Genomic DNA, 25,323 nt, shown 5'->3' on the forward strand with positions numbered 1-25,323 from the left:
GTTATGTTTTTGATGCATTTCTTTATTTGTTTTTCGTTATTAAATACATGTTTTATTTTTTTGAGTTTCATTTTTTTCAGAATTTGACATTTCAGAGAATCATATTTCAAACATTTGTTGGACATTTCTTCGTGTTTACATGGTCAGTCTGTCCCTGAACTTTGGCCGTGTGGCATTTTACAAATGTATTTATAGAATTTTCCTTTTAAAGACATTTAATTTAACAATTTTACAATTTAAAAGTAACATTTTATGTGTTGACTTCTAGGGGCTACATCAACCCTGATCGATTTTTTTTTTTTAAAAATAATGGAATTGTAAAATGCTGTTAGATTTAAATGAAATTGAATTACAACGACCTAGCATTATCATGGAAGTTAGCTCCATGATTTTACCGAGCTGCTTGGCAGAGGTATGCCTTGCCCCAGTGCTTTTCTAGTTCAAGTATAAAATCAACTACAGCTAGTTGAGATGTAAACATAACCTGTTAAGCAGGTTTCTTTAAAATAAGTCAATAGAGAAAAGTAAATGATTGAGTGTGACCTCAACTTTCTGGGAAAAGCTCAAATTTAATCAGCGATTTCTACAACCCTTTCAACCAAGAAACCTGCTCGCGAGTTCATCGCAGTTCACTGTGGACGAGCTCGCACTCATTCACTCTGTGGTCGAACCCACGACCTTCTCGCTCCGAGACGGCGACATTAATCACTCCGGTGTTGTTTTAAAGCATCGCTGAGCGAGCCAAACACTTTGTATCATCCAGCATCAGGCTGACTTAAACCGATGACATGATCGTAAAGTAACTTCCCAGTAGCACACCCTGAACACCACAAGATTTTTTTTTGTTTTTTTTTTCTACCAAGGTTGGCCACAGCAGGAGAGAAAATGCCACTGGTCTGTGCTAATCTTGTTTCCTTCCCGAGCTGCAACACCCTGTGACACATTGAGGGGGTCGAGGCTGGGGGAGACCACGAACACTAAACTCCTTTGTGTGTCAACAACACAATAAAACACAAAAGAAATCGTGAATAATAGTGTATGGGCTTTTAATCTATCAAAATGAAAAAATGAAAATCTTTTTTTAAATGGCTCATTCTAAATGTCGCCATCTCCTGGCCAGATGATGTAAAGCAGCTACAGTGGGAGCGTTTTTCTCAAGGGCACCACAAGTCCCGCCTACTTTCATCTTATTGGTTGAGCTGGACAATCTTGGAAGCTGATTGGGCTGGTGATGAGTGACGAACCCGGATACGAGAAGGAAGCAACAACACCGGGGAGAAACGTGTGAGCTACTATTGCACGCTTTTGCCCTTCAGTGGCTTAAAAAACATTCAATTTTTGGTGTGCACTCTTCTTTATCGCCATTTTCAAATGCCCATAAATAGTAAGTATTTTTCTGTTTAGTGTTTTCTTGTGTTAGTGTGGCATGCTAACCGAGTTAGCCTTAAAAGCTAATAATAGATCACAAATAACACCTCTGTCAACTGTTAATATATAAGTCATTTAAGGATCTTGCAGGAATACTATCTTTATTTTATCTCTGTATCTGTATTGTGGGTTTTGTTTTGTGGTTTTGATAGTGTAATAACGATTGTCAAGTTGTATGAGCTTAAAAGAACGTTGCATGTCTAAAACATGTTAAGTTAATTTAATTTTTTTTCACAACCATTTTCTTAACAATATTTTTTAAAAATAACATAAACAAAAAACATTTTTTTAGACGATAATTCACATATACTGTATACAAACATGTTTTGCAGTTGTTCAAAATATATATACATAGACGATAATTCACATGTATCCAAACATGTTTTGCAGTTGTTCAAAATATATATACATAGACGATAATTCACATGTATCCAAACATGTTTTGCAGTTGTTCAAAATATATATACATAGACGATAATTCACATATATACAAACATGTTTTGCAGTTGTTCAAAATATATATACTGTACATAGACGATAATTCACATGTATACAAACATGTTTTGCAGTTGTTCAAAATATACAGTATATACATAGATGATAATTCACATATATAAAAACATGTTTTGCAGTTGTTCAAAATATATATACATAGACGATAATTCACATGTATACAAACATGTTTTGCAGTTGTTCAAAATATATATACATAGACGATAATTCACATATATAAAAACATGTCTTGCAGTTGTTCAAAATATATATACATAGACGATAATTCACATGTATACAAACATGTTTTGCAGTTGTTCAAAATATATATACATAGACGATAATTCACATATATACAAACATGTTTTGCAGTTGTTCAAAATATACAGTATATACATAGACGATAATTCACATATATAAAAACATGATTTGCAGTTGTTCAAAATATATATACATAGACGATAATTCACATGTATACAAACATGATTTGCAGTTGTTCAAAATATATATACATAGACGATAATTCACATGTATACAAACATGTTTTGCAGTTGTTCAAAATATATATACATAGACGATAATTCACATGTATACAAACATGTTTTGCAGTTGTTCAAAATATATATACATAGACGATAATTCACATGTATACAAACATGTTTTGCAGTTGTTCAAAATATATATACATAGACGATAATTCACATGTATACAAACATGTTTTGCAGTTCAAAATATATTTACATAGACGATAATTCACATATATACAAACATGTTTTGCAGTTCAAAATAGATATACATAGACGATAATTCACATATATACAAACATGTTTTGCAGTTCAAAATAGATATACATAGACGATAATTCACATATATAAAAACATGATTTGCAGTTGTTCAAAATATATATACATAGACGATAATTCACATGTATACAAACATGATTTGCAGTTGTTCAAAATATATATACATAGACGATAATTCACATGTATACAAACATGTTTTGCAGTTGTTCAAAATATACAGTATATACATAGACGATAATTCACATATATACAAACATGTTTTGCAGTTGTTCAAAATATATATACATAGACGATAATTCACATGTATACAAACATGTTTTGCAGTTGTTCAAAATATATATACATAGACGATAATTCACATGTATACAAACATGTTTTGCAGTTGTTCAAAATATATATACATAGACAATAAGTCGAATATATACAAACATGTTTTGCAGTTGTTCAAAATATATATACATAGACGATAATTCACATATATACAAACATGTTTTGCAGTTCAAAATATATATACATAGACGATAATTCACATATTTAAAAACATGTTTTGCAGTTGTTCAAAATATATATACATAGACGATAATTTGCATGTATACAAACATGTTTTGCAGTTGTTCAAAATATATATACATAGACGATAATTCACATATATAAAAACATGTTTTGCAGTTGTTCAAAATATATATACTGTACATAGACGATAATTCGCATGTATACAAACATGTTTTGCAGTTGTTCCAAATATATATACATAGACAATAATTCACATATATACAAACATGTTTTGCAGTTGTTAATATACACATAGAAGATCATCCACATATATACAAACGTTTTATGCAGTTGTTAAAAAATATATACACGTAGAAGATAATCCTCATGTGTACAAAGATGTTTTAGAGTTGTTAAAATAAACAATTAAATAGTCAAACTATAATTTTTCCTAATAAAATAATGGTAAAACAAAGAATCAGAAGTAACCTGAGAAAATGCCTGGATTTAATTCAATCGTATTCAAAGAGTAATACGAAGTTATCTCAAGACATTTTATTTAAGACTATATTAGTGTATTATTTATGTACATACTTTTTTAAATGTGTGTTCTTTGGCTCACAGCAGTAGAGGGCACTGTCACCAATGCTGTATTATATATCAAGATCATGCTTTAAATTAGGATTTACATATTTTTAACTGAATCCCTTGTTAGAACTGTTACAAGCCTCGCTTTTGAGTTCTGGGAAAGTAAAAAAGAAACTGGTGTACTTTGTGTAAACCCACATGAGCACAAATAAGTCCACAAAGGGGGGCAAAAACGGCATTAAGCTTGGTGATCTTCTAACTAACCTTGACCTGTCCTTGATTTAGTATTATAATATTTATGTTTTAGTTACTGTTCATAATGTACATTACAACTGTCCAGGATTTGTTTTACACAGTGCAGCTGTGAATCTGTCAAAATAAAAGGCTTATTTCGTCTTGTTGTTTGGAGACATTATGATTATCTCTGGGAATTCTCTTAACATCAGACAGGTGGTCTTAATGTTATTGCCGATCTGTGACTGTTTGTTTGTGATCGTTAAAAAAAACAACTGCCATCTGAACGCTTTGCTAGACAGTTTTCTCAAAACACCACTAGGTGGCGACAGAGTTAATGATATCCAACCCCCGTGAAGTCGTTGAACTGTCTTTCACTCCATTAAAGTCTATTTAATTTGAAGCTGCTTCACCTACTGTATCAAAACAGGCGCAATAAAAACAGAAGCAACCTCACTGACAAAATGAAAAATAACATCGGCTGCCATTCACTTCGTTTCCAAAAGGTCAACGCTCACCTCTTGGGAATTTCTCCCAACGAACAACAACAAGCTTTTCCATTATGTTGCCCTTCTCATGACTTTCTCATGTTTGCCTTCATATTTCAGTTGGAAATCTGTAAGAAATTTAACACCTGGTGGTAAACGACTGAATTTCAAATGTCGAAACTTTATTCAGATTATTTATAAATTCAAAAAAGACTAATTACTATGTTTCCCATTGATCCCTTTTCCTTTCAATCTCATGCATGCCATCACATGTACACCATTATTGTTTACTAACGTATTTTTTATGCAATTTTAACTCCTACACAGAGTGAAGAGAGACTCGGCGTGACTGGAGTGCCGCTCTGACAGATTCTATTTACATTTTCTGACGGTGTACCATGGCGGCCCAAGGGAAAGTGGCAGCTTTCCGCCTACCTCCTTTGCCCACGATAAGCGAGCTGATAAAACTCTACAAACTAAGAGCCAAGAAGCAACTCTCGCAGAACTTCCTCCTGGACATGAGACTCACAGGTCAGTCCTTTTTTTTTCTTTTTTTCCCCCCCCCCACCATTTCCTCCTACATACATCTGCATTGCACCAACCTGCGATCTTACTTTGTCTCCACGAGGACACCATGGCGCGTTATTCCCTGTGCAGCCCATTGCACAGCTCCAAATAGTCGTGTCTCCAAGTATCGGAGCTGACAGGCTTTTTCTTCCGTGTGTGAGGTTGAGTGGATCTGCTAATGTGGATGGATCCCATTGATTGTTTGGAGTTCCATACCTTCATTTGATTATCAGCAAATCCAAGAGCCGGGGTTTATTTCGTCCTTGGACAAGGTGACTGTTTGTTTAATGCGCCTCGTCTCGATCACACAGGCCTGCCAGACAGACAGGTATTGCCGCATCACACGCCATTAATCTCCATTCGGATGCACAAGACTCCCGAATAGTCGTTCGGTTGGATAGTTACCGTCGAGTTCCATTATTCATGAGCGCCGCTAACCAAGTCTGTCTGATGACATAAAACCGGCGGATTCATTTTCCATCTAAATTCATGTAGAGCCAGCGGTCCATGACTGGGTTGTGTTGAGATACGAACTGTAAAGTCCATATGAAGTCATGGGCCAATATATTGCTTTATATCAATTGAAGAAGTTCTACCATATCTTCCGTCTTTGCTCGGTATGTCTTTTTTGAATAGAGTCTAAAAGAGCACATCAGGAACAGGTGAGCGTTATATCAGGTTTATTTGTTAGCCAACACCTTAAGATGGCGGTAATGCATGAATGCTCTTCACCAGATGCGACACTAATGGACTCAGGGACTCATTCATTCCTCGTGCTCTCAGGCTTTATTGGAGTGAGAGTATGATGCTATTCTACTCTGTGTTAATCTTTTTATCCTTTTTCTTTGAGTTATTACATTTTGATCTATATTCTTTATTTTGATCGATGTTCTTTATACTTGCACTTGGTTCTTTTGTTTGCACTCTTTTTTTCATGACAGGGATGTGTAGACTTTTTATATCCACTGTACTTCAGTCATTTAAAAATCCCAATTTATTTTTTTAAGTGTTTAATTTAGGAGTAATGGGTGAAAATAAATGTATATATTTATTTTGTAACCTGAATATGAACTACATCGTTTACCGATTTAAATTGGCTGTTTTCATAGATTAGGCTGGAACTTAATTAAAACATATCCCACTATTATCAGCAAACAAGATGATAATGGTTTTTTTACCGGATTGGCCTTTAACAGCGTCATTCTTGACCATATTTATGCCAACACTTGTGCGGTCATCAACTGAATGTCGTTTTTTCTGGTCTCTTGTGTTTTCGCCCAACAGTCTTGAGGCCTGCTCTGATGAAGGAGTTGTCAAGGGTACACACTTCATTGATCGCTGGAATTTTTTTTTATTTATAAGACACAAAAAGTCAATAGACGATTGAATACACAAATAAATTACAAGCAAGTAATAAAGAAAAAAAAAAACACAACAGGAAAATGGACTCATCATCCGTACAGATGTCGAAAAGCAGCTTAGTGGAAGACATGTGGTTTCCTGATTCACGCTTTTATTTGGTGGATTTCTAGACGACTGTAAGTGTAATGCCATCTGCTGGATGACACACCAAGAACAGATGCAGCTTAACTTTTTGATGACAGTTCAAGAGAGGAATTAATTCACTGGTAGTTTCATGTCCCACTTGGGTTGACTTGTGTGGAAGAAAGCACTAAAAGCACATCCCTTGTCTGTCCAGTTTTGGCACCAATACAGCGCAAATAAAGTTATTAAACTGCTTGGATCGGATGGAACGCAGCTTTTTCACCAATACCCGATCCGACTTAAAAGAGCCTTCTTTTTTTTCTTCTGCAATCTTGAAAATCGACACAATACAGATGGGTATTTCGAACACTGTGTTTTTGTGTAAAATAAAATAAATTACATTTTCAACAATTAAATTAATGCAAATATTCACACTGTTTGTTCATTTTTTTGTTGCATTTAAAGTTTCGACAACTAGACGGCAGTCACTTCATCAGGAAAATGAACACTGAAATCCTGCAGGACTGGATGACTGAGGACGAGAGGATACAGTCGACTCTAGCAGCTTTTAAAGCTGATGTTTAGACATGTTTTGGATTCAAAACAAATGAAAGCAGTTATGACTTCCCAAGAGTCATGCGGTCTGTAAATTCTGCAACACCAGAGTCAAGTACTCGACAATACTACACATATATTGTTGTTATTACAGTATCACGATATATCGTATTGTTACTCTGTAACGAAACACGTATCCTATCGCCAGATTCTTGCCAATACACACCCCTAGTATCAACTGGTTTAACTATTACACCGGCTGTGGGTCAGAAGTATTCTTGGAACAGATTAGACTACAAGAAATGCATCCAATAAAATGGATTCACTGGAACAGCTTCCATAACCCTACTGCACTCAAAGTAACTCTTTCAACAGTTCCTTGAATAACAGTGTATTTTTCTCTCACCCACACAGCACCAAGTTCACTTAATTTGAGTGCAGGTAAAGTGGTCTGACTCACCTTCAACTTCTTTCAGACAAAATAGTGCGACAAGCAGGAAATTTGACGGACGCCCACGTGTGCGAGGTGGGTCCAGGACCTGGAGGACTGACGCGCTCCATCCTCAACTCCGGGGTCAAAGATCTGCTGGTGGTCGAGAAAGATGCTCGCTTCATTCCGGGACTAAAGGTATCCAAAGAGTCGAATTAAACAATCAGTTTAACCAAACATCTGGTTTCACTTTTAAAGTTAATTAACCACCCAGAGAGTGACTGATGAGACTTTTCCTTTTAAATAAATCATTTTGTTTTCCATCAGCTGCTGTCTGAGGCAGCACCCGGGAAGATGAGGATCGTCCAAGGAGACATTCTCAGATATAGATTAGAAAGAAGATTCCCCGAAATGATCTCCAAGGTGTGGGAAGAAGGTGAGGTTTACTTGGAAAAACAATGATTTCAACCAGGACTATTCATCTATGTTTTTAAATAAAGTTAGAGGCTGATCTTTGTAGATTTCTCCTGCTGAATATTGCATTTTGGTTCTATGACATAGAATACATTCCATTGTTTTGGTCCAGGGAATAACTGTTGATGTTTTAAGAAGCCATCACATATTAAGTTAAGATTTCTTTCTGATAAAACATTTAGATGGCTGTTCCCATTTTGCTTTAGATGGCGGCATATTTAAAGTCTGCTCAATTATACAAAAGCGTTTTTTTTTTTCCCGCAAAGTACTGAAAATGTGTCCTCCCAGATCCACCCAATCTCCACATCATCGGGAACCTTCCCTTCAGCGTGTCGACCCCGCTCATCATCCAGTGGCTGGAGTGCATGGCCAACAGAACCGGGCCGTTCAGTTTTGGGCGCACTCAACTCACGCTCACTTTTCAGAGAGAGATCGCAGAGGTGCGTGAATTCTTGTCAGGATTCATTTTTGTTAACGCGGGTAGGATTTGGGAAGCTGCCCGTTTGCCTGTGACAATTGAAATTGATGGATCACCCAAAGTTCAAACTTCACTTATTTTCTACTCGCCCTCATGTCGACTGAAGTTTGGGATTATTTTCAGAGTGATCTGTTTTTTTTAGAGTTCTAAGCAAAAATGTATGTCAATTTTAATGTAGTGACCGGAGCTCAGTTGTCTTCATCTTGGTCCAAAAACATACTTAAAAACGTCCAAATTCCTCTATACTGCTCATCTATAACGTCCAGTTTGTATTGAAGCCTCATTATGTATTGTTCCGAAAAAAATTAAACAAGGCTTAATTTTAAGCTTGTTTTATCAGGAGATACTACGTTAAAATGATAGATTTTGCTTTAAAAAGTAGCATATTACTCTGAAAATAATCCCTAGCATTAGTCGGCATTAGTGTGAGTAGACTATCCTTTTATGGTGGATTTTTAAGGAATTTCTTCTCCCCAAAACTTTTAGGAAGTGGGAATTTTGTGATGTAGATCTTTGGACACAGACGTGAAAAAGATTTACCTCATGTGCAAAGGTGGGGTAGATGTTCTCCAGAACGTTGTGAGGATGCTCCTTTAATCTTTCAAGATCCAATGGAATTTCAATCAATATAATTCATCAAACCAAATCTACTACCTTACCTTTTAAGTGCATGTAGAGCTAGGTTACTAGGAACCAACTTGTCTGAACGAACTATATCCTGTAGCACAGATACAAGAAGAAACATGTCATGACCTTGATCTCCGTGGTATGCGCCGATAAATACTCATCTGTGTTTTGTTGTCGTTCCCATTTAAGCGGTTGACGGCGAGCACTGGAAGCAAACAAAGGAGCCGTCTGTCCATCATGTCGCAGTATCTCTGCACCGTCCGCAATCGTTTCATCATCCCAGGCCAGGCCTTCGTGCCCCAACCAAAGGTAGGACGAGTCCAGATGCAGGGAAGGCTGGCAATTATAAGTGGAAGGATAGAGAAGTGGGATCATGTTGGGATTGTCGCTCACCGTCTCTTCCTATTTGCTTTTCCTCTTGAAACGTTTGATGAAGTCATGAATAAGTAAGAGTTCAGGCCTTGGTTTTTTAGCTTTCAAAGTGCATCTGTTAGCTCAGCGCCAGCAGAGGGACACATGATTATTTCACCGTTTCCCTCCGATCCACCGGGGGTGGGGACCTCTTCACATCTTCTAATCCGGGTGTTCCTCATCTGCTCCCGTCCCGAGCCGCCCCTCGTCACGTCGCCATCACTCATGGCACCCTCGCGCTCGCTCTCTCGCTGCGAGGCTTCATTAGGGCCGAGTTGAATCAGTGTCGTCTTCGCTCCGTCTCTGGTCTGTAATGATGCCTGCGGGGTATTTGTGATGTGGCGCCGTCGCACTCGGCCTTGTAATGAGGGTCTGCTCTCTTTTTTCCTTTTTTTTTCAGGGGGCATAATGGACCGTGATCAAACTGAGTTTATCGACATGAGAAGACGAAAGATAATTATTCATTTTAAAATGGTGTTTTATTAACAAACGTTTGAATTGTGCATCAATATACCCCAGCAGCATCCACCGCTATGTCTGTGAAGGGTTTTGTTTCTGTTTAGAAACGGGGACATTTTGCAAGGAAGAACAAGTGTAGCTACATCTTTCTTAATTATGTTTAAGTTAAGTTTGCTGGTCATTTCATAATGGACTTCCTTTGTCTATTTCTTTGACTTTTGAAGTTGCATTTTTGGCTGTGGCTGTAGATGTTTGAGATAAACAGCTTGGTACACTTTGAAAATTTGGCTTTTGGCAAGTATCACGTTACAGGTGAAATGCTTCAAACTAGAACTGTGAACTTATCTTTTATTGGTGAATGTAATGGCACACATTTAGGTTATATGGTGAAATATCTTAAGGCAGAACAAGTTTAGCTTTTTTTTTTTAGTTTTAATTTTCCACCCTTGGCAGAATTTTGGACTTGATATCCTTAAAAAATCTGTTACATAAAGAGTATTGGTCTGACCGAAAGGACCAAAATAGAATTTATTGTTATGATAAAGAATTGAATTAAAACAATACATTTGTTTTGTAATCCCAAAAACGGGTGATTTTTAATGTATACTTCTGGCCGAAAAATGGTTCATGTGCATTTTCCAATAAGAAAGTTGTGCTTTTAAGAAAAGATAAGATGAGCTAGATTTTATTTACTATTTGGAAGCCCTGGAGTCTGTCCTAATGCAAGAAAGATGGTAGTAGCTAATACTTTTTATGACATGGATCACAAACCATTTTTAAATCTAATGGTCACACAATGGTGGTAGATTCTTCCATGAAGAGTCCAAGAGTGAACCAGGATCTTTTCTGGAGTCCTTCCTGTTTGAACTCTGGTTTCCTCCCACACACCAAAAAACATTCATAGTAATTTCTGATTCTAAATGGTCCTTATATTTGGTTGTATACATGAATGTTTCTTCATCTATACATGTCCTGAAGGGGGTTAGCAACTAGTTCAAGCTGTCCTGCGCCTCTCACCCTAAGTAACTGGGTTATTTTCGTTGTGTATTTGCAGGAATATGGCAATGATACAATATATTGTTATACTGTAGTTACAAGGATATATTTGTAGTATTGTTGAGTACTTGACTCTGGTGTTGCATAATTTACAGACCACATGACTCTCGATGAAGTCGTAACTGCTTTCATATGTTTTGGAACCAAAATATGTCCTAACATCAGCTTTAAAAGCTTCTGGAGCTGTCTGTATCCTCTTGTCCTCAGTCATTGGATTTTAATGTCGCTATAGCTGTGGAGGAGAAAGTGACTGCTGCCATCTAGTGGCCGGACATGTAATAGCAACCCAAAAATGAACAGTGTGAATATTTGCATGATATTTTATTCAAAAAATCAGAATTATTTTACTTTGCACATTTTATTGAGTTATAAACTAAGGTTATGGATAAAATATAATTTTCCAATCGTAATATATCGCCAAACAATACATCCACATTCTCTTTCTATTGTGAGCTAGTCTCAAGTTCCTTAGAGGGTATCGAGAATGTATCTCTATTTTGAGTGTTTTTGTTGTTAAATCAGACAAAAATAGTCATGTATAGACCATCAACATCTCTCAAAATGGCTGCGTTCTCAGGACGTTATCAATGCTGTCAGCTGAGCATAATATCGTGAGTCATTCCCATCCCTGGTTCGGTTTTATAACTTTCTTCGGGTGCATTAAAGTTTTAAAAGCGCTGTTAAAATTTTGAAAATGTCTGCGCGGACTAATGGACAGCCGAGCCGAGTGGTTTTTTTTTTTTTCTTCCCGACGTAACTCTGGAGCTCGCTTACATCCCAGGACAAATGAAACCATGTTCCTTTCGTTCCCAAATTAATGGATAGGTGCTACGACGACGTCAGATGGACTGTCGCCGCGTCGGAAGTGCCTCTTTAAGAGAGCCACGCTAGGTAAATATTTAATTGGCTGTGTGGTGTAAAACGCGGCAGAGTGAATGGGACCAGAGATGATTGTTCATTCTCTCAGAAGAGAGCTTCTCCCAATGATTATTTCATCACACTCAGCTGCCACTCGCCGCTTCTCCTTGTTGTATTTCTTCACGTCAAAACTGTTTCTTAATGGACCCGAGCGTGCCGAACGGCGCCGTAAATCGCAGACACATGCTTTCATGTGGATTTTGTATGTAGCTTGTGTACAAACACAGGGGCAGATGCGTCGATGTTCGTCCGCCTCTGGGTTGATATCGAAGTGATGACGGTTTGATGAGCAGACCTCCTGCAGCTGCTGTCCTACATAAATCAGACTTTATTAAGTCGCCACGTTCCGCTTTTATTGAGGTAACTTATTAAGCGCCCGCTCGCTCAGCATTGTTTGCTCGCGCGCGTCAATGTTATTAGGCAAAACGGCCGAGACAATAAAAACGTCCGCCCTGATTTACACGCCGACTTCAACGGTGAAATGGGATTGAGGTTGTGACATGCGAGGATGTGGACCTCGGACTCGAAGGAAAGGCCTTAAGAAAATAACTTAAAATTCAGTTAACAGTAGTACTACAGGTTGTATCCAATACTTTTGATGCTTACGGTTCCAAAAAACAATGCTTTAGGATTGAAATGTGATCGTAAAACTGAAGTAAAAGTCATTTTCTAGTACATTTGGTCAATTATAAGAGACTCAAAGTTGCCTTCCGTCAGTATAATGTCGGTGTTAAATTGCATCAGAGTTGCCAGTTGTCCATGGGCCTGCTCAAAAAAAACATTTAATAAAATAACCATCTTATTATGTTTGACTTTTTGTTTCCTTTCTTGTTGCATCATGTGTAATTATTGTAATAGTGTGATATCATTCATCTTTTATAATAATATAAACTGTATGTATAAGGGATAGTTCACTCAAAATTCACCCTCATGTCGACAACATTTTTCAATCAACAAAACTCTCTCGCAAAACATCTTACAATAAATCAAAATTGGAACCCCCATTATATTGTAAATTATATATTCATCTGTGAGACTGCCAAATATCTTTAAAATTGATCAATTTGCACATCGTATGTACATGTATACAGGTATATCAAGTACAAGTTGATTAAATATACAGTATAAATATTTAAACAACTTATGGTGTGTTTGTTCAAAAACTCTTGCTCTTTCTATGCATTATTTTTGAGCCATTTTTACTTGAATGTTAATTCATTGATTGAAAATGATTTGGAAAGCGTGCATGCTTTCCAATGATACCAATCTTTTTAAATTTGAGTAAATATTGAGCAAGTTATGACATTTTGAAAGTCAGGGTTACACAAAAAGGTCACACCTACAATATTGACCCCTCATTGACCTAGTATTGAGGTTGACCATAAATTAGTGCATTTTCACAGGTTATAATGGTTCATAACATAGTTAATATTTATCACAGTAAAATGATACTTGTATCACTGGAATCGTCTTTACGAAACCTAAAACCTAAAACTGAACAATTTTATATATTTAAGCTTGTTTGTAGTAGAAGCTAAAAGGCTAACATGCCACGCAAACCCTCGGGGTAAATCTTACAAGAACTTTTAAAAGAACGGCAAGTATTTTATATGAACAACACAAAAGAATGTCATTTCTTAATTAATATTTTATCGTACTTTTAACATACTTGCATGGATTTAAAAGGGTGCAACATTTTTCTACCGAATGCGATAGATTCCGAAAAATGAAGCGGAAGCTGCTAAGGCCTAAAAGTAGGTAAAAAACGCTAAGAGTTGTGACACTTGAAGGTCTTTAACTTACTTAATATTTGAGCTACAGACTTATCATTTGGTTTCAAACCGAGCCGACAATATTGAGCCTTTTTATTAAGACTATAGTAACTAAAATGAGACATTAGATCGGTTCGTGGCGTTCATTTTGAGCCCTTAGATTTAGATCCGGGTCTGTTTGTATGTTATTTAAAAGTTTCACTTAATATATTTAAACTGTAAGATTTCACAGTTGCATCATATGCAAATGTATAAGTGAAACAAAGAAAGCGGTTAATTAATATTATGAGTTTCCCAAATATATTTACTCACATTATTAGTTACTCGGCCACCCTGGCTGCAATCTGTTCTTCGCCTATCCTTGGAGCTCATTCAAGGTCAATCGTTGATCTAATGAATCAAAAACCATAATTGGCAATTACCATGCACGACTAAGTGTAAGCGCCACGATCCCAATAACCAATAAATCACTGCTTCGCTGTAATTGCTGGTATTGTCTCGCTCCCAGTGGCGCTCCCGGGATCACGCGTTAATTAAGAAGAATCGACAACTGTGACTCGGCGCTTTTTTGTGTCTTGTCACGTTTGGTCCCGAGGGGGTTGGGGGTCGGCTCCCCTCTTCTTCTTTTTTTCGACTCATCCACGGTCGAGGTCGGCTCGGGACCCATCGCATATTTCCCCCGATTCCCAACCATTCGTGAAGTTTATCTAAGAAGGATGAATAATGTGGTCGTCGACCGTTTCCTCGAGCACCTCCTAAAACCTTCTCACGTGTGAAGGCCTGAGAAGGTGGGGTTGACGCGAAGAACCCGCAGGTGATGGTCGGCGCCGGCTAATAACGAGAGGAAGTGTTGGATCCATTTTGCGTTAGCAGCCGTCGGGGGGGTGATATCGACGCGAAGGGTGGGCTTGATGGGCTGTTATCGGGCCCCGTTTTATCTGCCCGTCTTGTTCTCTCCTCGCCCCCCCCTGGATCGCACCGTCTCCGGTGTCACATTGAGTGACTGTGGATGTCCTTGAAGGAGCGAGGCTTTCATGATGCGTGTCCCCCCCCCCCCCATCCTTCCGGACCCCCAGGCTCCGCAAGCCCTCGCCATGTCCTGCTGCAGCTCACACCTGCTGCCTCCTTTTGGCTTATTGGTTCTGATGTTCACTACGACTCCGTCACTCATCTTTAGAAAAAAAAAGCAGCACGAGTAATTGTATGCATGGCTGATTTATATTCCGGTCATGGGCCGAGGAGGGACCACCTTCTTCTTCTTCAATGCATCCACTCATCGCACCCTTCTTCCTCTTTAACATAGCAACAAGCCAGTTCTCTCTTGAAGCATTATCTCTCTTTTCTTCAGCAAAAAATGTAATTACATCTAACATCTGTCCATCACCGGCAGCTCTTTAAGTCGTGCCGTCGATGCTCCATCACGGGCGACCTGCTCTTCTCGCACTCCTTCAGCTGGAGAGAGTGATTGGACGAGGACGAGGAGATAAGTACCAGGTGATGAAGTGGACGAGGAAAAAATCTCAATCAAAGTTAAGGATCTCATAACGTAGTCAGATTTGAGAGGCAAATATTTCATTTTTTTTGTATCTTGAAGTCCCCGTTTGCCCCCTTAATGTTCCCCTCAATTCAGTTATAATCTTATAATTCTCTCTACCTTGGATGTCAGAGGGTCAATCGGATTATTTCTAGATTTAAAAACCCTTTTAATTAATGAAACATAACTTAATTATGGAACTAATTGTTTAATTGAATGCTTATTATACATATTTAGTTAATATCATTTTTATTTTACAACACTGGGAATAAACGGAGTCTGAATCTGAATATTTCACTTTGAGTTTCTCACATTAAAACAAATCAATTAAAAAACTGTATAGTGTGTTTATTGGTCAAAATACTTGAACTGAAATATATCGCAAAAAAAAAAAGCGGAATAATTATGCTAGATGACTCATGATGGTTAAAAGTGAAACCAATCATTACAGGTAATTTAATAAAGGAAAACAATAATAATAATAAAAAAAAAGTTACATATTGTTGCTTTAACATGGTCAATTAACGTTTTTGGGGTTTTATTGATTTCTAATTTATCAATATGAGGATTTATTGTGTCCAAGAGGAGAGTCAACAGGTTGGACAGGTTGATCAGAAGGGCTGGCTCTGTGGTTGGAATGAAGCTGGACTCACTGGTGACAGTTGCTGAGAGAAGATCACTGAACAAACTACTGTCCATCATGGATGATGACAGTCATCCTCTGAACACTGTCATCAGTGAGCAGAGAAGCAGAATGAGTGCACGAATGCTCCTTCACAGGTGCAACACTAATAGACTCAGGGACTCATTCATTCCTCGGGCTATTAAATTGTACAATTCTGAGTTCGGGGGCAGGAGTGGAGTAAAAGTATCTGGATGTTCTGTTCTATGTTAGTCTTTGTATCCTTTGTCTTTGGTGTTTTTCTTTTATCTATGTTCTTTATCTTTTGACTTAGATTCTGTAATTGTGTTCTTTCTCTTTATTTCTCTTGTTCTTATTTTATTTTGATTTTTTTTTTTTTTTATATATATAAAAAAATTGCTGTATGTATTGGCTACTGGAAAAAAAAAATCCTGAGGGATCAATAAAGTTTTACCTTACCTTAGTTTTACTTTTTTACCTTATTACCTCTGCCAAGGAGGCAACGTGCTGATTAGTGTCTGTTATATAAATAAAATAAATCGGGTGAACAGATTAAAAGAAATTGAGATAATGTCACAATGTTGTTTCCTCCATGTCCATCACAATCTTTCTATGGAACTAACTATCTTTTCGTTTTACTGTGTTTTTTCTGTCCAATTGAGCTCATTTTAATTAGCCTTTTAATGATACCAATGGGTTTTCAAATGCTAAAAAAGGTGTTTATTTATCGTGACATATTGCTAGGGTTTTTTCTTGTTTAACATCTCACATCCGATTTAGAATCCCTTTTCCATCCACCTTGGCCCTGGAGCAACTCGCATCTCCTTTAAGCTCGACACGGCGCCCCCTGTAGATTTATCTTTTATTATGACCACGTGCAATTTGACAGATTGTAGGAGTAACATAACTATAGCCAAATAAAAAACAAGCCTGCCTGACATCAATACTTTTCTATTGGTTCTATAATTATACACCATATATATACATCACCAAATAAATGTTCTTTAATATTTCTTGATATTTATATATAACAAATATTGATGGGGTTAAGTAAAAGAAAAATACTTTATTTTGATTGGATAAAACCGATTCATATGTGGTGTAAGTCCGCGGCGTATTTATTTTTTTGCACCACTCCAACCACAGGCTGTGTGGGCACAATAAGACTGAGTCATGCCGCATTGTCTACCCAGACAAAAAAATGCTAATGAGGCAAATATGATTTCTCCGCCGGCATCTTGTGTTGCCGAGTGTATACAAATAAGTAGATTTGCTTTGGCAGCCCGCGAGAAGGGAAGGACAGAAATTAAGTGGTTCTTCAAAAAATGTTTATCAAACATTTATGCGCGCTTCGTTCCCTGCCCGCGATTGTTTGCATTACGACCACTCAGCTACCAATTTAAACACATTAAGGAATTAGAAAAGAAATCCTGACTGACTTCAAGACGCTTGTGTTTGGGGGTTTTTTTTGGACCACAATGAAGATCGCTCTACTAACATGTGAAGGAAAATGGGCTTTAATTACGACCCCCGAACACGCCAAAGCCACGCGAAACATGGAAAGTGTGCCACGATCTCCTGACAGAGACGGATCCGCGAGGAGACTGCGGCGAATTTCCAGCAGATGGTTGTCTGGCCCCGTTGGTCGGCGCTCTCTGAGTAATGGCAGCATCAGTCGAAAGCCGCCGCCGAACTGCCTCACAGGAGGAGAGCCCTACAGATGTTCCTCTTGTTGACAGCCAAGACCGCAGGCCAGCGGAGCAGCGTCTAAATTAAATTCCATTCTGCTGCATAGAACACCCATTAACGTCCAACAGAGTTTGGCACACGTTTAATAACCAATGTTTCACTTTTTAATTGCCTCAAAAAGGCTGTTTTCTGTAAATAATTTGACTCCCGTTTTTGGATTCATGGTGGTGTTTTCGGTGGCGAACGTGACCCCGGCCTCAGTCCAGTGACGAATAGCTCGGCTGTGACCCGAAGTGCTCTCGCATGAGCGGTAAGATTGAAAGCACCGACTGCAACTCTTTCTTCACCTCCGAGTCTGGGCGCACAATTCATCAGCGCCCCGCTACTCTCTTGTAAAACGGGGTCAAGCGTGGCATCAGGAGTATCGGGGAAAAGTTATTTCAACGACTCTCTCGCTGGCACAGCAAACGCCGGAGGGCTCGATCTCGATATATCACAGACCGGAGACAATGAAAATCCTTAAAATATTCTCCTCCCCAAACAAAATGCAGTGTTGGCTGGCGTACATCTCCAGAGACGTATGGCCCCGCCTCCGACACGCAACTCTGCCAGGGTTTGCTCGGAGTCAGCGCTCGTTGTTTCGCATATTCAGCTTTGTTTCGGGCTGGTGAGCAAGTGGTGCGAGCAGGTGAGAATAACAGCCTTCAGGTCATAAGAATATTTCAGTAAGCAATTTCTACGACTTGTTTACTCTCGCCGTGCGATAACACGGCGAGGATCAATACTGAAATGTTAGGTGCTGTTGGTATTTTCAAAAGAAAATGTTTGTCCTTTCCTTTCCAAGGTTGTCTGCAAGCAACTGACTCTTGTGCTGGAATGAAAGATAAAAAACATGTGAATATACTGTAGTTTTCTCTCGGGAGGTTGTTTGAATGAGGGGAAAAAAACAGCTTTTTCTTGGTCATTTTAGGTCGTGGGAAGTTTATCTGAAACACAATCTTTTCTTTTTGGTAAATCGTATTGCTTTTTATATCTGACTGGCAGATCATGGAGAGAAATGAAAGTCGCCAACAGTGGCACTAATGGCTACGGTGTAATCAGATTATAGTTTTCAATCATTTCATTAAAATTTCCTGGGGAAAAAAAAACAGTTGCCAAAAAAAAGGCAGATGGATTGACAACAGACCGGATCATAGACCGTTCTAATATGGATATAGTATCTGTGACTTCATCAGTCTTTTACTGAACCCTGGTTTTGAAGCCAATCTTGGAAATGCAATCTTCATAGTTAGTCTAACTCCAGTTAAGAGGCTAATAAACGTTTACTTGTCCAAGTTATCCACGCACCTTATTGTGCAAATTCAATAAAACTGATAAACTGATGCATGTATAAAAAGGAAAGCCAAAGGCTTTTTTTTTTTAACTAGCCTGTACAGTATATATGTAAAGTTTTTTGGATGGGTGTGTACGTGAATTCTAGTATTTCTGCAATGAACGGCGAGGGCCTTGATGTACTTCAACATTGGACATAACGGATGTCGCCCCTTGGTCCATGTCCTAATTTATTTAAGTTGATATCGGTTAGTTTTTACCAAGACAAATTATACATTACCATGAAACCACACTACACTGAACAAAAATGTACCAATATCATATCTCGTCATTAAGATAGTTTCATCTGTCGGATAAATGGACAATTTGGGGAGTCCTAGGTCAATGTCAAAGGATTCTTATAGACAAATAAGGACCACGTGTTTATCCGTTTATTGACAGTCCACTTTTTGAGCTTGTTTTTAGAGCAAATTCTAAGAAAAACTTTTCAACCTCCTCTAGCATTACTTCTGATAAATCTCCAATCCATCACTGGCTTGTGGCAATATTATTCCCAGCTTTGTAGTTTTCTAAGCTAAAGTACTTGTGATGTTCGCCGTCTTGACATGTGAAGCTGCTTTTTCAAAGGATGTTCTGTTTCAAGCCGTTATTAGAGCGAAAAGATACTAATTAATTAGAAGATTAGATCGAGTTTAATTATTGGACAACTCCATGTTGACCCCAAGAAATACATAAGCCTTAAGTCAATCCTGTACATTGTAATTAAAAAAAGTTTGATTGAATGCATACGATGAAGTAATCCAAGGAATCTTTACAGGGGTCTTTAAGATGCGGTCTGATTCCTATGAAGGGTTTACTGATGCAATCTGGATTAAGTGTTGATAGCTCGATCGTAATCCAAGCGGCGATTGAATTGGTCAATTTAATCCTCGTGGCTTACTCAACGCACACATCTCGCTCAAAGTCTGTGATGGCATAGAGAGTCGTAATGAGAGGGATTCAAGGGAAACCTGTTGATGTACGCTGGATAGTGCAGTGCTAGTTTGGTCTGTTGCTGTTCCTTCTAGGGCAGGGGTGGGCAATTAAATTTCCTCTGGGGCCACATCATATACTGTGACTGTTGTGAGGGGCCGTCAATCCAAAGGAGAGGAGCGAAGAGCTTAAATATGACAGAATAACTTTGAAGCAAGTAAGAATAGGAAAGAAAGAAGTATCAGCATAGAATAAACCTGGCTATATCAAAACACTTTTTTAATCCTTTCATGTAAAGGAAACTGATGGGAAAATAACTTTTTCCTCTAAATATGATGTCAATAGTTTCGATGGGCAAGAAATGTTAATAAAAGTAAAAAATAAATAATCAGAAACGAAAAATATATTTAGAGTTAATACAATAATAATCTCAAATATTCTGTCGGAAAGAATGTCTATGTTCTAATCTTGAGGGCCGCATGAATACAGTCAAAGGGCCAAATGTGGCCCCTGGGCCTCACTTCGCCTAGGTGTGTTCTAGGGGGTTTGTGACGATGTTGCCTCCTCAAGACCTTGCACTGGTTTACATGTGGATTAAAATGGGCCAAAGTTGTCGCAAAGATCGTCTTTGGTGAACCGTTCGTTTCAGAAGGCTTTCCATCTTTAAGCAGTGGGTCTGACTTTTAACTCCTGAATGGATACTGTCTTGTTTTATGTATTTAATCCATTCATTGCTGCTCATTCTGTCTTTACACCTTCATAAATCCAATTGACAAATTATTATTTTATTTATTCTTCTATTGCCCACTAAGCTTCCATTGAGTTGTGCCGTGTTTCTGTAATAATACATCCTCCACTGGTATTTAAATGATAATAACTATCCGTTTCAAAACGATGTATCTTCAACCACTTAGCCTCTCCTCACCTTTTCATTCTACCGAACTCCTCAGCGGCGACCGTCTTTCCTCCGTGCACAAATCTGAAATATTAAACGGCCTCCCTTTGAACTGTCAGCCTGTATTGTTTTCCCACAAGCTCCTCTCGCGCCATCACCATAGATTTTACTGCCGTTCTCAGCAGTTTACCGCCCCACCAAGGTTGTTGGCCATTATTCCCCGGCCCGAAGCCGAGCGGCTACAACAAAGGAAGGTCATTCTCGGCGTGGATTTTGACGAGCACATTACTGCTCCGGCATGATTCTTCATGAGCATAACTGCTGTCCAAAACAAAGAGCGGCACATTAGGCACCGTGACACATGAGGGCAATTTGGGCACCCGCTGTATTTGGAGCAAAGTGGGGCGAGAGTTAATGGAGATTCGGTGACCTGTTTCGTAATCCGTCTCACTCTTTTTTTTTCGCCTGCCAGGATGACAGGTGGGGAGAATTAATCCTTGTAGGCACGCGTCGCCTCATTGTCTCTTTCTTTTGGGCTTTGGGAAAAGGTTGTTTTCTGATCAGGAAGGTCATGCTGTGGTGGATGCTTGGTTAAACCTTACCTGGAATTGACCCATCCCTCGTACGTCCTGGCCAACAATCCCGATATGTCATCGTAGCAACTTGGGGTGAGAGTCTTTGATGGGGGGAAAATGTAGGTTAAACACACTGAAGAACAGATCTTATTAGCTTCCCCCCGAAGAGAAGGGTAGCTATTTGATCTGCTGTCCTGTTGCATAAGAGAGGGGAGCGGGGGAGAAATCCTTGAATAATCCATGTTTGTTTCAGGGAAGTACACCCTGAATCTTGGCTCCAATCAGCCGTAATGAGAAGCCATATTCTCTTAGAAAGTAGAAAGAAGCGGATTAATAAGATAAGGGGAAAAACCAACACGGGGGAGTACACGTACAGTACCAAAACTTTAGAGAAACGGTCCATGTTCAGGAGAGTCTGGGAACTTACTTGAACTAGTTTCTTCTTTTCCTCACATATATGACTTCAGTTGAGTTTTGTTGTATGGATAGCAGGTGGACTTTACTTCATTGGCTATGATGAAACACCCAAACATTTACATTGCTTATACTATTCGCAAATGATCGCTTGCTGTAGGCCTCGAAGTCTAAGAACATGGACCTGGGTAGGAAACCAAAGTAGCTTAGTTTTTGCGTCATAGATGATCCAAAGAAGAAGCAGTGATGAACAGTACCAGCATGGAATTAAGGGTATCTAAGTTGGCTGTGTACTATATACGTAATTACTTGATTTCTGGTGTACATTTGTGACTACTTTGAAAGACTAATGTTTCATACTTGCAGTTCCCCATGTGAACTTTAACTTGCTATAGCCTAGAAAATCTTCAGGGTCTACCTGTGAATGTTTAAAGGAGCATTTAGAAAAGCCTCGTTATCAATAAAAAGGGAACATTTTGACCACAAACTTGAGATCATTTTATTGTATTCATGTATTTTTACCGAGTCGACTTGAGGTTTCGTATCTTACCTACTCCTATCACTTGATATACCGTCTGTTTCCCTCTTAAGTTAAATTAAGGTTAATGTTTTGTTTCATAAAACTTCAAATGCCGACTTAGTAGTTTAGGCGAAGCAGTAGACAACAGTCTCGGCATCCTTTTAGGATCTGTTGACATTAGGATTAGGTATTTTATTGACTCTCCAACAAGTTTATGGTTAGAAATGAGGGGTTTGAGGACAAAGGTTGTCGATTTAAAAAAAAAAAAAAGAAAAAAAAAGTGAGTCATTCAAGAAAGACACAGCTGCAGTCAAAGAAGCTGTGAAATAGTTTTTGACAAGTATTTCTGCTGCTGTCTTTTTAAGGTGATACAGGGTGCAGTCAGAAAAGGTCACCCAAAAATCACAAACATTAGCTGTCCTATTCTTAAAAAGTGTGTAAGTGTTATTTACCTTCCAATATTTTAGAGCCACCATTAAAGCAATACTTTTGTACCCTCGTATTGCTTTTTACATTATCATCATTAATGTTTTAATAACGTCTCCATTACCCACTAAAAGAGTCATTAAATGAATACGCTTAACAGAAATAGTTAAGCGTATTATACCGGAACTAGGCTCCAATGAGATTAATTTCGGAGATGGCCTTTTACTCTTAAATCTTTCTACTTTATTTTCCATTTGGTTCAAGTTCTTTCCAACTTTCTGCGTATTTGCAAATTATTTCCCGATACATCCGTCAACAGAAGTACATCCTAGCGTGAACACAGTAGCCCATAAGCTATAAATCTAACTTGAGTCTCTCTTTGGCAATCCCATCCTCGCATCTGCAAGATTCCTGCATCTTCCAGATTTAGCTCAGTGTAATGAGTTCAGCACGCACACTGGTGTTTATGCTGCCGTGATTCTATGCACATGGACTTGAAAGCAGTGGCGCTATGTTGTTTTTCATTCCGATATGTCTTGGAAAACCTCCTGGGATTATGTGACTCAACTGGCGATTCGATTGAAATGACTTCTTATAAAGTTGTTTGGGTTTGTTTTTTTTTGAGAAGGAAGTCCAGACTCCTTGATTGACTGCCCTGGTCTATTGATGGGTTAAAGTGATAGTATACCTAAAAAAATCACTCATTTTCTACTCTCCCTTGTGTCGACTAAGGGTTAGGATTATTTTCAAAATAATTGTTTCCTTTTTAAGAGTTGTAGGTAAAAAATATGTTTATTTTAATGTAGTGAATGGAGCTCAGTTTTCTTCATCACCGTACAAAATTACTCACTTAAAAAAAATCTAAGTACCTTTGTGTTGCCAACATCCTGCACAGACAGGAAGTAGTCTGGGTAAATATCTTGAGCACTTTCAGTTCAATTCAATATTATTTAAAGTGTCCTATCATAATAAAGTTATCTCAGGACACTTAACAATTTAAGTAAGACTATATTGGAGAAAAGATAAACGGATCCCAGTGAATCGACAAATTGTGAATCTCAGTGTAGACAGTAGAATGAAAGCGCACAAGGTACTTCCTGTCTTTGTAGAATGTTGGCCTTAGCAGCGTTGAGGCTTTAATACAAGAACTTTACAGACGAACAGTATGGCGGTATTTGGATGTTTTTATGTGTCTTTTTGGACGAAGACGAAGACAACTGAGCATCAGTCGCTACATTAAAATGGACATACATTTTTGTCTAGGAACGGATTACTCTGAAAATAATCCCAACCCTTAGTCGACATTAGGTTAAGTGGAAAATGTGTGATGATCTAACCCATTAAGCGTCCGTAGATGTGATTGTAAGGGCATTTCTGGTCTACTGTATATGTCCTCTTGAGGACTTATCTTCTCTCACGGTTCTCCTCTGCCTCCCACCCAAAGTAGCTGGGACATTAATGTTTTCTTAGGCACCAGAAACATGTATTAAAAAAAGAGCATGACAGCAATCTTTGGACAGAGAAAGCAAAGTCTCATTCATCAGCTTGTACTGCAGTGTCAGCGACGGGACTTAGGGATCTTGTACTACAACAAAAAAATCCTCTTTTTAAAACCCATTTGCTCTCCTGTATGTTTTATTGATGCTTATTTTACTTGGATTGGTGGTGCTTTTGTCTCTGAGTGCTGCCTACTCGCATCAGAGCCCCCGCCATCCTGCAATCTGTAGCTTTGGCAAGAGGACCAATGCTATCTTGTTACTTAACACACACACACAAACACACACACAAGCATGGAGAGTCCAACCAGCAGGCATTTCACAAAATAGTTTTATTGGTAAAAAATAGAACTACTTGCACAAGCACATTGAGACAAATGTATCAGAACTTGTGAACATCATCAACATTATGCTCTCGCAACGTAAGAAGTGCTAAAGCATCCACAAAAATAAGCTGCTGTTATCAAAATTATAAATAAATCCATTTCTCAGTGCACTATAGTTACCCCCTCAGCAGCCGTTCGGCAATCCTTGACCCGTTCATTAGCTAATAAAATTGCATGTTAAGGCTGCACAACCACGAGAAAAAAAAAGGAGGAAGCTCTAGTCCCGTCTCCCTGCGGAGTCAAAAAAAAAAAAGCATTCCCTCTTTTCGAGTTTGTTTGTGTACCAGTCCTGGGAGCCTTAAAAAAAAGCTCAGCCACTTGAAAGGAACTGTTGTCAGCAAAGGTGCATTTGAGTCGTCTTCTTATAAAGAAGATATGATATGAACATGGTTTTGCGAGGTGTATCCAAACAACGCGGGGGATCCCCCCCCCCCCCCAACCCCCCTGTCCCACCCCAGTAGTACAAAACGTCTTTAAACACCCCCAGACGCTTGTGTGCAGCTCCGCGGCGAACCACCTCCGCTCATCCACATTCATGTTCTCAGTTAGACCGACGACTCCGCTCGTGGCCAGAGATGTCTTGCTGTGCTTTGGGAGATGAGGAATAAAGAGGATTTTAAGATAACCCTCGAAAGCTGAGCTGGACTGAACACAAGCGTCTAGTTGACTCGAGACTTAGTCTGG

The 25,323-nt window shown here is 38.5% G+C and overlaps 1 protein-coding gene across 3 annotated transcripts in view; it reads left to right on the top strand.

Annotated features, from left to right (window-relative positions):
* The first annotated feature begins 1,251 nt into the window (after positions 1–1,251).
* Positions 1,252–25,323, top strand: part of tfb1m (transcription factor B1, mitochondrial) — a 41,585-nt gene continuing 17,513 nt past the window's right edge. For all 3 annotated transcript variants that reach the window (XM_087779680.1, XM_087779681.1, XM_087779682.1), the window contains exons 1-6: positions 1,252–1,384; positions 4,853–5,056; positions 7,609–7,760; positions 7,890–7,998; positions 8,325–8,476; positions 9,331–9,450. In XM_087779680.1, the coding sequence (XP_087635806.1) occupies positions 4,924–5,056; positions 7,609–7,760; positions 7,890–7,998; positions 8,325–8,476; positions 9,331–9,450 (666 nt within the window). In that variant the 5' untranslated portion in view covers positions 1,252–1,384; positions 4,853–4,923. The remainder of the gene's footprint in view (positions 1,385–4,852; positions 5,057–7,608; positions 7,761–7,889; positions 7,999–8,324; positions 8,477–9,330; positions 9,451–25,323) is intronic.

This window comes from Callionymus lyra, chromosome 18 (genome assembly GCF_982586985.1).
Source record: "Callionymus lyra chromosome 18, fCalLyr1.hap1.1, whole genome shotgun sequence".
Classification (NCBI taxonomy): domain Eukaryota; kingdom Metazoa; phylum Chordata; class Actinopteri; order Syngnathiformes; family Callionymidae; genus Callionymus; species Callionymus lyra.